Source organism: Vanessa tameamea, chromosome 3 (genome assembly GCF_037043105.1).
Source record: "Vanessa tameamea isolate UH-Manoa-2023 chromosome 3, ilVanTame1 primary haplotype, whole genome shotgun sequence".
NCBI lineage: Eukaryota > Metazoa > Arthropoda > Insecta > Lepidoptera > Nymphalidae > Vanessa > Vanessa tameamea.
In genome coordinates this window covers 14342232-14358090 of record NC_087311.1, presented here as the reverse complement: position 1 = coordinate 14358090, position 15859 = coordinate 14342232, and the positions used below count along the sequence as shown (strand labels likewise).

Below are 15859 nucleotides of genomic sequence, written 5' to 3'. Positions count from 1 at the left end.
GTTCGCAGCGTGATGTGTTGTGATCTACGAAAGACAAGGCGCCAGAAAATATACTGTGTCAAACCTCATCTAGGTACTCGCCCTAAATATATAAACGACATTATCATAAAAAAAATACTTGTAGTCTATTTAAATAAGACATATTCTTCGCAGGTGACAATTGCCATTAAATATCACTATAAGTCATTCTTCATACATCATGCTTAAATAAGGACGAACGAGATAAAAAATACCTAACTTTGAGCCGCTTAACGCATTACAAATATCTTTATTTTATGCGTTTTTGTCCAGAAGTTAAAAGAAACGAAAAAACACAAGACCATATTTTTATAATTTTTAAGACCTGTATAAAGGCTAAATGTGTATAAATGTTAGGGACTTACTCGATTGCAGAATTTAGTGCGAGTCCTCTTCGGTGGGTACCCATCGTCGTCTACATGGGCCTCCAAAGGGCACAACACTAAGCGCGATCTTTGGCTTTTATTTTCTAACAGTCACCACCCATTTTCGTATGTATGTTTTAAGAGTACCCACTAGCTGAAAAAGACAGTCTACAGCCAAATAGAAATATAGTATTGTATAAACTAATATAGGTAATATTTTCACAAAACAAGAAAAATGCTCAACCCTATTTTTTATTTCATAAATTATATTTAAGTATGGCGAAATTCACGACCCATTATGATGCTGTACAGCTACGTTTCTATTTACGTTTATTCTTTTATATAATACCATAGAAATTAACAAAAGTTTAGACGAAATGATTCGTGTAATGCGATAAAAATGGGAAATTATATATTGATTTTTCTTAATTAGTGTCAAGTGTTCGTTCATCAGTACAATTGGAAATGTCTGCTGGTTTAATAAGAGTGTGCTAATAAAATAAATAATCACTGACGAGATAGCAAAAAATATTCAAAGTCATTCATATAAATTGAAGATGAGTTAAACGATTCGAAAGTGACGTTTAGATTGGAATCTTTTGTTAAAAACAAACATCAACAGAGGCAACAAGCGTAGAACTTCTTCAAGCGTTTATTGAAGTAGGGTGAAGTTGAAATAATTGTGTGCGTACGTTAATCGTACCAACTTATACGCTTTGAATACTATGTATTTTAGTGCATAACATTGTATTAATTAGCTGTTAACATTAAAACTGCCAAATTGAACCCTTGCGAGCGCTTATGCCGGATTAGCCGTTTTCGCGAGACTTTTTAAAGGTATTGTGAGCCAAATGTTTATCAGTTACTTAAACGTAAATACTGTAAAGATTAGTCTCTTTTTCTAATATAATCTATTGATGAAATCCTAAACAAAGATTACTGATATTTGACAAAATATTTGCTAAAAATGCAAGTATTTAAAAATGTAATAATGAACGCTGTTTCACCCACAAAAGTGAGTTGTAAGTTATAGAAATAAATTCATGGCAAATTGTGACCTCAGACGTTATATGACCTACAAGGGTCAGGTTGTTCCGAACTTTCCAGTGGTTGCATTCGCTAGGAACTAACCACTTAGTTATAGTATATCGCAGCCAGGGGAGATGTAACTCAATCTTGTATCTTAATTGTTGAAACTTAGTCCGTTTCGAGAGCGGAACACAACCGAGACGTACTCAATCAGTGAGCAGAACTATCGCCCTTTCTTTATTAATAGACTTCGTACTAGGAGAAAACAAATGTTAAAACAAAAGGTAATATTTTATATTCTATTTAAAAGCGGGCGAGCAATTTGACATCCCGACGGTAAGTGGTCACCGCCATAGACAATGGCGCTGTAATAATTCTTGTATCACCAATATGTCAATAATCTTGGGAGCTAAGATGTTATGTCTTCTTTGCCTATAGTCACATCGTCATGGCTCAATAACTCATCAAACCGGAACAAAACAATACCACCACAACAATAACTGTTTGGCGATAGAATATCAGATAGGGACCACCCTGTCTAATATTCTTTGCATAAGCCCGTCTGAATAGGTTGGAACGTCTCTAGACGGACTGTCTTACCAAATTATTTATTCATCTTAAAAACATTTAATAATGATGATGTCTATATATAACTGCGAACGCGATTACCGCTGCCTGATTGATACTAAGTCCCTACATTTTGACAGAAATGTTGTTTTTCTGTCAAAATGTAGGGACTTAGTATCAATCAGGCAGCGGTAATCATAACTCTTTACTGGGCCGATTCGGGAATTGAACCCGGAGTCTCGGGATGATTAGGTTCATAAACTCTCAACTAAAAACAATTTATATTAGTTCAGTATTCAGTATGAATATGTAACAATAATCTGTGATGCAATCACAATAACTTTCTCACAGAGGCTCCGTACCAGTGGTACTAGTTATGTGTCTCTGATATAATTTCGGTTATGTATGCTTACAAAGGATCCTTGGGGACGCAAACACATTGAAATATATTACTTTTGCGTGCATCATAAAGCGTTGTATATAAAGCAATGTTTTGATAACATGTTAAATGATATTAACGTATAAAATTAGGTCCTTATATATGCAATTCGCGTTTTGTCGTACTGACCACTTTGATCTGAAATATCTCCTCTTTGGTTAAGAATCCCAAATTAAAATTTATAAATTCCTTTAGCTGATACATTTTATTTTTGAAAAGAGCCATTCATTCGTTTTTTCCTCATTATTTTTTCTTTGGCGTCGCTTATTACCACACAATGGAAAACATGAAATATCGGTATATTTACGAGTACGATTTCTACCGTGGCACCATTGGTGCAGAAACAGCTCGAAAGATTAATGTTTACTTGTGATGAAAAGTGGATACTATACGATAATCGGAAGCGCTCGTCGCAATGTCCTGCCCTAGACGAAAATTGACTCAGAAAAAGTTACTTATGAGTGTTTGGTGTACTAGCGTCGGTGTCGTTCACTATAGCCTTTTAAAATCTGGCCAAACGATTACGGCAGATATCTATTTGACAATAGAAACAGCAAACCATGAAGGAAGAACTAGCTGCTAAACAATCGAGATTGGTCAATCGCTCTAGGCCACTGCTGCTTCACGACAACGCAAGACCACACATTGCACAACAAACAACCACCAAGTTAGATGAGCTACAATTAGAATGTCTTTGACATCCACCGTACTCCCCGGACCTTGCTCCAACAGATAACCATTTTTTCCGGAATTTGGACAACTTCTTACAAGGAACAAATGTTTTCTAAGCCTTCAAAGACTTTATTGATTCTCGGCCCCGTGGTCCTTTTAGTAAAAGGATCAATGAACTGCCTATAAGACGGTAAAAGTGCATAGACAACAACGGTGCGTACTTTGATTAATTAAATAATTTTACAAAAAAAAAAACAACTTTATATTCCTCCCCTACAAAACGCCAATTTCATATGTAAGGATCTAATATGATACAATTGCATTGACTTTTTACTTTCAAATCAATAGAATATTTCAACATTGTAAATAAATAATAAATTGGTATCGTACTCATCCAAAATTTCAAATTCTTACGGAATTGGATCGAAATTCGTTCAGTCGTTTAAGCATGAAGTGGTTATTAAAGGATAACGCTACTGATTTAATAGGTCGTTGTATATTTATCGGGATAAAAAGCTTATGTCATCCAGTCTACATCACCTAGTCTATGTCACCTAGTTGACATCACCACAGTCGATAAAATAATAGAATGATTATACAGATTTATAGATCACTTCAAGTGTAGTTAAGTAACTGTAACATTTAAATTGATAAAATTCTAACGATGAATTTTAAACACCTCTTCCCATAGTATTATATAATAGTACATATTATGTACCTATGCGAATGATATATTCATACAATTGTATAATCTATAGTTTGCAAACTTAGAAACTTAGGTATGAATTTGCCGTTGGTATGCCTTATAAAACATATAAATATACAAAGATACGTATGTCCATGCAAAATATATGTCAAATCATCATAATCTTAGTTACCCGTAATACTTACTGGTTTATGATGCATCTTAATGTTACGGGCGATGTTTCATTCGTCACAATACGAGTCTGAGTGATAATCATAAATCAATAACTGTCTACTTAGGCAATCTTAAATTATGGCTATGTCTTAAGAACGTCGGAATTTAACCGTCGGTGGAAGCTTGGAAGCGACTCAATTGTATCTATGTACATATATATATATACATTTAAAATGTAATGTGTAAAACGAACTAAAACGAAAAACGATCCTTTAATTTTCTTCATAGTCTTGATATTTGAAGCCTGAAGGTCATACTTACCTTTCAGTAATTCAATATAGTTTACCGATAACGATTGCTCAATGTGATCGATTAACGAACCATGATCAATATTTATTCTATGACGGACTGCCTGGGAATTATTTAAATACTTGAATATGACCTAAAGGAATAACACCTACAACCACGCATTAATATAATAATATCAATAAAAGAAGCTAAAATTTATAGATACATGTATGTATGTATTTGCAAAGTTGTGGAATTAAAGTATTTTTAAATCTTTAGAGATAATATCTTGGCAACCGTTAAACTCAGCGGAGTCTAAGAGAATATTATTATTTGCACATCATCATCGTAAGTAGATAACCTAAATAGGGACTGTCTCGTTTATCTGGCTAAATCGTAATTTGCGACCTCATAACCACGTGATATATCATGTCGCACATGTGCAGGTCGCAAATTCGCAGAAATAAAGTTAATTTTATATAACCGACTCCAAAAAGGGTTATTAAATCGGTTGAATTTTTTTACGTTTGTGAACTTAGAACTCCATCATTTAAAAACTGATTTCGAAAATTATTTTCTTTATTTTTTAGAGGTAATCCTTATCAGGTACGTTTCAATTAAATATGAAGGCAAAATGGAGTTAACTAATTTTTTTGTTAAAATTTTATATTAATACTAAGCCCGCAGTAACCGGTGCTACACTCTTTTGTCTTGGTATGAATTATACCGCTGGCCTTGGTGATCGTTTGTGGGACTATGACAGTAAAGAAATAGAGAGTGCACCTTTGGTTGCATCCACATCCTTGTGCATTGTTTTAGGAGCCCGCGCAGTCATCCAGGCATGGTTAGTTAAAGAATGGTCGCTGGGGTCGAGATTTATCAAGAGAAGTTCATCAAGAATTATAATACTGCAGCCACATTTGATGAAGATACGTGTCGGACAATCGCGACAAAGTATTCGCGTTCGGTCATCGACGGTGTCGCTGTTATCATACGGCATCATAGCGACAACCTTTCACCAATTAAGTTTTTCACGACAAAATCCTTTGACGTTCGCCAATTCACCGACAACTCCCTACAGGTATTCGTGTTCGCACAAATACATCGTAATGCAGCGAACTGTGTGGCCAGATATGTCGCGACAACGCGAACCTTCGTCGAATCCCGATGTGACCTCAGACTAAGGTTATAATTTACGATGTGTGCATTTATTAGTAAGGCAATCATTAATAAAATAATATTATAATAATAGCATCGTGTAGCTATATGTTTTCAGCTTTAAAGTGGGTGTGGTTGATGCAATGAATACAAGGTAAATATAAAATAACTAGAGCAACGTGATCGTGATACACGTACGATCGAATTCAATTTGTGCTTGTATGCACTGATACCTATTGCCCGCGACCGGTTTTAACTGAAGCAGAAACATAATGCTGCACATTTCATTGATGACTTGGTACGAACCATTACGCAAGTTCTATGAACTTTGAAGCCATTATGAGTCTTGTTTCATTGTCATTATTTATATGAATTAATTATGTGCTGCGTATATCATCACCACAATGCTCATCATCATTCGCTGGCCGTATTCCATTTGGACTAACTTATTTTTATTATAATTACATCAAAAATAATTTATTTTGTTTACATAAGAATTATTAACATTAAGTCCTTAAATATATCAACTCTTCTAATATCAGCCTTTCTGGGAGTTCTCTTACTTCTAGATTCCCAGGTATTCTGGATTCTCGTGCGAATGTTGACGGCTCTTAGGTGCTCGATTGATCGATGCGCTTAACCAAAATCATTATCGGCGGCTCTTGCAACGGCCGCGAGGTGAGGTGGGAGAATACAACTATTACTTTAGAAAATTCGCTAGTTTTTATACGTGTTCAGTATGATTATTAGTAGCTTAATGTAAACGTTAATTGGTCTAAAGGTATTTTCTCTGCGTCATAAAAAGGCGGAGCTATGTGTAAGTACGTTATTCTATACCGGAACAACGTTACTTGTGTTTGTACTTTATTCGATTAAATTAAATATTAACGATAGTTTCATCTGCTGTAGTATTAACTGATACAAATTACGATCCAAAACCGTCATAGGTTTTCCTACTTAAAGTGACAATACATAACGTGCTTCCCATAAACGCAAATTACCAATGCTTACCTTCCACTGTTCGCAATAATAATTATGATCTTAGCTGTACTTGTAATATTGTAGTAAACTTATAGTATTGCCTTGAAAGGCTTTCGCATTCTCCTATTGCGAACCTCACAAATCAGTACTAATTCAAGAAATACCTATTATAAATTAAATTTAATATAATGTAATATAAGTTCTATCGAAAACTACTATAAATTACGAAGTACCCGAATTTGAATAGCGGTAGCAATAACTTTAACACTCAAGGATCATCACGTTACGCGTGATATAGAAATTTGGTAATGATTTCGACAAATTATCGTTTTGTTAAACATTAAAGGGATTCGGATCCGTAATTGTTTGAAGGTTGTTATTGTTAAGAGCAAAGGTGATTTTTTAATTTTATTCATGTCTTGTTTTATTTTCTTACTTTTCTTACATATCATTTTACTTTAATGGATTTAAAACACATTGTTTTTTTATGGTTTAGATTGAAAAAAATTAAATCGAAATGAGCAAAAAATTAAATGTCTCAATATCGAAATTATTTTTTAGATTATATATTTATCACCACTTAAAACAATTTTTTTGTATTTTATGTAATTTTAGGTGTTTTATATCACTAGACAATTTCGAGTTGTTTTTTAATAATTTCGTTTAGTGACCTGTTTGTATACAGGTGTGGTTTATATCATAATATTGACATGACGACTATAGCCGGTACACAGCTATTTCAAATTGGATTTGTACAAATTTCGGCTCTAATTACTCAAATTGTTTGTAAAACGTGATCAATGCTTAACGAGATTGACCTTTCATTTCATCAGGTTAAAATTTTGTCCATTTGAAATTAAAATTATGGAGAAAAAATGATATAAAGCCTATTTTTAATATAAGCAGTAAAGATAAATACACCGTAGATTCAAACAATATACTAATGCACTTCCAACAGTGGCTTGATTAATATATCTCTATTTATAATACTACCCTACTTCATTTTACTACGTATTTCGATTTCAACTTTACTTTGTTCTCGATCCCAAAGAGCGTCGTAATACCTACGTCGTCTTTGGCTCTAGACGTCAATTTCACGAGCCATATGTAACATAAGTATGAACATTATATTTTTAACAAGACAGATTTGTGCCTTGGAATTATTCCACGCAAATAAATAAATGGAATATGTATCCTCCAGTGCTATATTCAGGTCTAACTCACTTAACATGGTGATAAACTAAAGTGATCCGTATATAATTTTAATGATATAATTTTTATACTTTTATTTACATACGAACTATTAAGGGGCCATTCATTTATTTGGCCCCTAAGGCCTTAACTATATACAAATAAATATTATAAATAGTTACTGAACAAATCTTGACCGTGTGGAATGGTGGCAAGAATGCTAGCATTTACCGCGTTGAATCGCAATTCTGATCCTCTGGGTAAGAAAATAACCAGCCCTCCTGGCACAAGTAGAGGCAATAAGGCGAGGTGTTATATTTTTAATGAAGGTTTTTGCACTACTAGTCCAAGGCCCCACGGTTTTTAGGATGCATGTCAGTCACCTCCTCGTGGTGTACCCTGGGCAAAGGGGCCGGCTTGAGCTTGCTCGTCGGCCATGGCTAAGACTGACGCGGCGGGATGCCACGGGGCCACTCCTGGTACGTCTCTGGTGAGCAGAGTGGACCGTGTGAGTGGCCTCGTTGGCAAGAATGGGGGAGGGCTCGTTACGAGCATCCGAGGTGTGTTTCTACCGGTGGTCAGCGGCGGAGTCAATCATCTTATCCGCCGCAGGGCGATGATTTAAGACCAAGGGATGTATGTGTAATACAAAACTGAACCTTGTATATAAAGACATTCTGTAGTATATTTAGTATCAGCATTGCATCCGTGCGAAGCCGGGGCGGATCGCTAGTATTTAATATAGTCAACGTAACGTCTTATACCCCCGTCTACTACCTATGCCTCACAGTCATTTTCTGCGGTGAGTTTCGTGTATGTGTTTTTATAAAATAGGTTTTTTTAAGAGTTGGTAAATTGGTAAAATAAAAGGGACTGCGCAATTATTTGTATAGAAACAAATATTTTCAATTTGTGTTTCAATATAAAGCCTTCACTGTTGTTTTACGAAAAAGGGCGTATCAATGGCTAACTGAACTATAACGATTTTAAGTAACAGGGGTTAAACGAGCAGAAGGCTCATTCGGTGGAAAGTGACTGCCGCCGTACTTTAGGGGCGTCCCCGACCTTTAAGGAAACTTCATTAATTATAACTTTGAATAAAGAGGTAGAAACGAATATACGCGGTCAGCTTCGAGAGCGTCATTATTTTTATTGTTTTGTCGTCGTTTAATTAGATCACTTTGTAATCGAAAAGAAAACAGTAAATTGGCTAAATAAATATACTCGTTTTAAATAATAAATTTATCAACATTATTGACACGAGGACATGAAAATCTTCTAGAATAGCTTTTGTTGTTTTATTTATTACCCTTTATTTGTTTATGTATTATTATGTTAGTAATTTTAAAGTAATCATTTTGGTAAAAATATCAAATTTATCAGGGACCGAAGTTCTATTGCTGTTACTTGTACCTACGACACAAAAGCGACGTTTATGTTGAGTCAACAGTAGATCTTTAAATTATTTTGGTGATTTAGTGGCCAAATAATTTGTTTGTTGTGTTTCTTGCTATACGTTACTTTTAGATTTAGTTCCTTTATAGCTCATCTAAAGACCTCTAAGGGCGTCATTGTTCATCTAAGGACTGGTTTTAACATTCTGTCTTTGGCTTTCAATATTAATTATAATTATACGAGTAAAATTTATTCATTTGATTGTTTTCCCAAATCTGATCTGAAAATTTTAGGGACTTTAAATGTTGTTTATAATATAATGCAAAGCCTATGCAATACCCGCGGTACAAGAATAAATCGGGATATATAGTTATAATTTAAATTTTTGAAATCAGTACCGAGATATTTAAATTTGTTTTTAGTGCTTTTACAAGTGTCAGTGGCACCAAATTAACGAGTGACCTACCTACCTACCTAAGGGGGTGGAGCCTTGAGCTTAATGACCTCACTATAAGTGACGCGGTATGGATGTAAGAGGAAGCTTAATGTGACATTATCGAGACATTGACAAAGGTTCTTCAATATATATTTGCTTTAACAAATTCAACTTATAATACGCACGTCCTCGTCATTTAATTCGTCTAATAATAATTATGTAATTGCATAAAAGATACTTCAAACCGCGATATAGCCTTGTGGTTTATGATACCGATTTGTGGATAAGAGGTGAAGGAAACCTTGGCCCACTGTTGGGATTACATTACAAATTATTTTCTTAATGATTGATGAGGAAATGTCCCTTGTGCCTGGAATTACGCTATTTCTTCTTTTTTTGTTAGACTGACAATAACAATAGGATTGCGGGACGTTGCTGTTCGGCCATAGAATAAAGTCAGTTGCCAAGGTGGTCCGCCTTGTAAAATTGATGAACATTAAAAAACATCATAAATTTTTAAAACACCCATCCCAAATGAAACTAAAAAATCTGTGCCATATCACATACAAGAAATACCTGCAAATTATTTCATTTTAAGTCGTACTTGTAGACTATATTTAAAAAAGGTGAGTTTATTATTTTTGTTAAGTAATTCACGTTGGGTAAGTGCATTGCAGCGGCGAGACGCCAACTTAATTGTTCAATCTAGACAATTTTAGTTTTTTATAAATTATGTTTCTACTAACAATACTTAACTCGATAAGCGTTTGATTACCAATACACACATATACACAAAACAAGGACTATTCTTAGCATAAATGTATGCCAAATAAGATCACACGATTGAAAAAATATGATTAAATTATAAATATTTAAATGGTAATAAATAAAACAAATCAAACAAATAAAAAATCTGGTATATAAAATGTCTAACATTTCGATATTCAATCAAGTAATCATTACAACAAAAAATAAATAGGAACAAAAAAGTTTTCGCTTTCAACAAAAACATTAAGATTTGTATCATCAAGAATATAAATAACACATTATACATATACTATTTTAAAGCCGGAACTAGATTGTGTTTTTGTATCCAGCAACAAGCAGAACATTACTTCCAGCTTGGGATTTTGTGTATATTTAATTTGAATGCAAAGAATAATACTACTGCATTTTTAGGTATAAAATATATATAGAAAATAAAACAATCCGTACCAATCATTTCATCGCGTTTGAAATTAACAATTGGGATAAGGATTTAAAAAAAATTTAACTGATTAATTAAATTTTAATGAATATTCCTTTATTTTACATTGAATATACAAAAGCTCACTAATGTAATGAGTGTTTCAAAAAAAGAACATTACACTTATAAGAAATTCGAAAAAATTAATTATAATATAATATCAGTTTTCAATGTTAGCTCTAATAATAAAATAAAACTATTGTTTACTCACCATTTTCCAAATGCTGTTAAAAATTCACTGAAATGACGACCACTTCTGGCACGATATAAACTCTTTGATTAAAATCAGGCAAACCGAACCGATAATAATGCAATCGTATCGCAGCCCGCCAAATTCTCGCGAAAATTACTTATAATTTGAATGTGTGCGCATGCGCGATGTTCCCGCGCGATTTGCCTTCTGCCTGTGTTCGTACTATTTCGTATTTCCCACAGCCCACGCGCACCACCGCTCACCATCGTAAGTGCTTCTTTCTCCAAAGCACGTGATGCGCCTTTTGAAAGCATTGGCCGTGGAACGACAGAACTTTTATATATACTGTTCTTTGAATATTATAAACTGGTCAATTTAAAATCCAAAAGTGTTGTGTGTTATTGCGATATTTGACGACTGCATTGCATCAATTTTAATCGGTCGGACATCAACGAACAGAAACAGCATGCTACTAATTATAAGCTGCGGTTTTTCGGTAATGAAAGCTATTTGTGCCGTGTTTCAATGTTCTGACAGTTTCAAGCCTACTCCGTGGATACGTGGGGTGGCGGATGAGCCAACCACGGACACGATTTATTTTGTATTCACTTCAGTGCAGAGACTAAACAGAACCTTGAATAAAATTGTTGTACGGAAGGAATACACGACCTATTACAATTATTTTCTCGTTATTTAGACTAGTTATAAAGAAATTTAACAAAATCAAAAAGACGATCAATTTTATGTGTATATGTGTGTTCGAAAAGGGTGTGTGTTTAAGTAAATGTAGTGCATCTACTTACTGCCTACTTCCTCTGCCTGTATGTTTCGTTCGTTCTGTAGTTATGGACTTGTGGATGATATATTAACAAACCAATTTAAAACGACGCGACGCGTGATTACTAAACGAACATTTGATTCAGTTTTCATTAAATTCGTTCAGTATATTCATATATGGAACCGTACTTTCTCGTTTATTAGTGTAGCAATTAATAATGATTTATATATTATGATTGTATTTATAACAGCTTAATGTAGTATATTATATGTATACAATTTAATATTACAAACGAAGGATATAGGCATAAGACAACTTTGAAATAGATGGGAATCTTGTTGGAATATTTGATTTTTGATGTAAATTCTAATTAAATTTATTGATATATGAGCATTATATAAGTGTTTATTATACATATAAAAGAGCTACACTTCATAGAAGAAAGTTTGTTAGACATTCCGGTTTTTAGTGGAATGTTTAGACAGGGGATATGTGATACTTATTCAAATGTATTTTTACTAACGTTATGTAATAAATTTTTTAAGATATCAACTTTTCATTAAAAAAACATTTTTTTTTTCACAAAATTATTATTCATAATCGTAAAAAATATATAAAACATTTTAAATGTAGTTAGTATAAAAATAATAAAGGCTTATTTATTCCTTAATAATAATAACATAATTCGATGTTAGACATCAACAATTAGAGAAACTAAAATTGTTAAATTTAAATAACAATAATAAGAAATCAGCATGAAATAATATTTATAGAATACAAACAAAAATAACAATTATTTTAAGTAAAACAAATCACTACTCTTAAGGGCCTCTCTAGAAAGTAAAGGTCTCCTCCATTATCTCTATCTATTGCTATTTCCATCCAGTCATATTCCACTGTTTGCTGAATTTTGTCGAGTCATCTCTCCGTTGGTCTACCTGTTTTTCTCTTTCTTGATGGCACTGTCCGGGTATCTTTTTTGTCCATGTTCATTTCAGTTTTTTAGTGTTGTAGAGCATCTGTAACTTTAGTTGTGTTTCTCACACATGCATTTGTATTTTATTTTCAATTTTATATTCAGAGTGCTTCGCTCCATGGCTCTTTGGCTGGTTTGTATCTTATTACTGGTGTGTCTGTTGAATTGAGAACGTAGTATACACGAATCTAGGATTTTTTTCTTCAGTCTTATAGGAATCTTTGACGTAAGAACTTCTTTTAGACTCGATTTGTTCTAGGCCATGTCCACACGTCTGGTCAGTTCATCTCGGTGTCCAGATCTTTTGATAGGTATAAGCTTGCCTAGGTATATGGATTCTTCAAAATATTCCAGAGCGTTGTCGACGCTTATGGGATATTTTTTACTATTTGTCATTATTTTTGTTTTTGTTGAGTTTAGTTGCAAGCTAATTTCCTGGATAACCGCATGTATTTCTTTTAATTAATTACAGTAATCATATAGATTCTTAGTTTTTAATTTTTCTAAATATGTATGTAATGTAGAACAGTCGCGAACTGTCACCGTGTCAAGCGGAAATTTGATCGATTTCGGATCGGTCTGTCAATTAATCAATCACTGAGTGCTGAGAACAATATTCAGAAGTTCTTATATTTCAAATCGTCTATCTTCAAATTCAATATTTATTCAAATGATCTTATGAAGATTAATATTTTAAAAATGAAATACGAACATAGTATAAGATAAAATCGCTTTCCGTCATCTCTATGCTTGTATCCTTTAAATTACGCAACGGGTTTGAATGCAGCTTTTATCAATAAACAGTGCGATTCGAGAAGAAGACTTATATGCATAATATACGCATATTATTGTAGAGAAATGCCGAGGCTTCCTAATTTCCTAACCAGTTTTTTTTTTCATTTTATGTTTGTTCTTCAATCTAAAACTTGTACCCTTATTGTATTCGAATAAAGTCGGCACGGGTTTAGTTAGTATTTGATTTATATTAATTAAAAGTAAAAAAAATCTTATATATTTAATTTTTTCTAAGTCATTTAAGATTATTTATACTGGCAGGGTCGTTATTTCTATAATCGAAAAAATCTTGAGATATTAATACTTGTATATAATACTATGTGGATACGTATTTACCTCGATTGAAGGATTTATGACTATTTCAACATTTAAAAAGTATTAAAACAATATGAATTATAATCGCGAGTTAGACCTGTCAATATTTTTTTGTCAGATTTTCTTTTTATTTATTCCAATGTTTGATTTTATAGATAACGTTCGTAATGAACTTTTACAAGATTTTATAGAAATACTTGATTTAATATCTCTGAGTAGTCTTAGTCTATATGATAAAATTACGGAAAATTTAACAGTCATACTGAGATCAAAGCTTAGCAAGCCCAAATGTGAGGATAAATTTTTGGTATGAAGTAAAGATAGTTGTGATATTAATTGTGTCAAATTGAGCAAGTGCCATAATAACCATGGATGGAAGTAATTCCAAAATTGTTAACAACGATGAACTGAACGAAAATAATGAAGCAAAGGTTTCAGAAGAAGAAAAACAAAGTGATGAAAATATTACGAGCAAAGCTGTAGAGAATTTAGAAGAAGAACAAGTTGAACATCTTGACGATGAAGAACTCGATGATGAAGAACAAAAACAGAAAGACAAAACTTTGCATGAAGAGCACGGTGAAGAGATAAGCACCGAGGAAATAGAGGAAGAAAAAAATGTAGAGGAACAATTAGATGAGCAAGAGAAAACAGACGAGCAAAAACCTCCAGAAACGACTGAAGAAGTCGAGGAAGAGGAGGAAGGGTACGTTGAAGAGCCGCCACCAGATCCAGCAGCCCCATTTGACTTTAGTGAGTCTAAAGAAATGCTCAAGCCTCAATTCGATTTAAGACCAGACCAAATAGCAGAAGTAGAACAACTTTGGGAGTTATATCAGAACTATACACCTGCTTATACTGATCTCGATGGACATATTACAGAAAAAGAACTTGTTTATATGCTAAAATCTCTTTTGCTCATGACATATACCCCTGAACAATTGCAAGAACTAATTGCATTTTGTGTGAAACCCTCACATCCTCAGGGCCATATCAATTATGATCAATTTCTGAAAATGGTTACTCTGAGGCAAAGAGATTTTCCTATCGAAGACGAACTTCGTTCTTCTTTGCAGGTATTGGACCCAGGTAGAACAGGATCAATAGACAGGGAATATTTAAAAGAATTGTTAGCGAAACAGGGTCACAAAATGCCACAAAAACAATTAGATAATCTTATAAAAGAAGTAGACATAAGCAACGATGGCACAATTGGAATCGAAGACGTCGTTGGTACCATGTGTATAGATCTCAATAAAGACGACTTGATAATGCTTATGGCATCTTTAAATCCTCCAGAAGAAAATGCTAACAGAGAAGATGCATAGACTTAAAATAAGCGATTCAAACGTTATAAAAAATGGAATTATTATTTCACTTTTTGTGTTTCTTTTTGATTTCGTATCAGTATTAAATTTTTTAAATAAAAAACACAATGTTTCTTATTTTAATTTGTTAAATGTTATAGCAGCCGAACTTGGGCATTTTCATAAAGTACCTAATAGTTCATCTGGTTTATTCTGCGTAATATACTATATAGACCCTTATAACTCTACAAACAGAGAAATAAGATGTTTAGTTAGACCTTGATTTTGATATAAATTAGGTGTTTTTTTAGCAAAACCATCCAGGTGTTCTGTAAGTTTTGTTGTAAAGTATGTTTATCTTATAGATATTTAATAAAATAAAGCAACCACCGATTCCAAATGTAGGATCAAAGAAGTATATTATTTATAATAGTGAAATTTTGTTGTAGGTTTAAATGGTAAATGTAAGAGACACTGCGGTTTTATTAAATAAATAAATATAATTAACCCAGCAAAGATATATTGATTTTGATCGTATTCACAACATGTTTATCACTTCTTTTAAAATAAAATCTAAGTAATTAAGAGATAATATTAAAATCTACCATTACTTTAAAGAAATGTGTGGAATTTTTGAGGGTTCACTTTTTTTCCGCGTATATTGTCCAATAGTATGGCAATTCGACTCAACCTGAGAGTTAAAGTGTGACCTTATATGATTGACAAAAGTCTAACGAAACAGTTGAAGAATATATAATATATCTTCACAATATAAACATTTTAAACCATCAACACAATTGTTTTATTAAATATTATTAATTTTATATTAACACAACGGGCATTGAATCTTA

The 15859-nt window shown here is 33.1% G+C and overlaps 2 protein-coding genes across 2 annotated transcripts in view; both read left to right on the top strand.

Annotated features, from left to right (window-relative positions):
* Positions 1 to 15859, top strand: part of LOC113397579 (uncharacterized) — a 119685-nt gene that overhangs the window by 101269 nt on the left and 2557 nt on the right. The window lies entirely within an intron of this gene.
* LOC113397513 (uncharacterized) lies at positions 13813 to 15035 on the top strand. Its single transcript, XM_026635901.2, has one exon. The coding sequence runs from the start codon at positions 14070 to 14072 to the stop codon at positions 15027 to 15029; it is 960 nt and encodes a 319-aa protein (XP_026491686.2). The 5' UTR covers positions 13813 to 14069; the 3' UTR covers positions 15030 to 15035.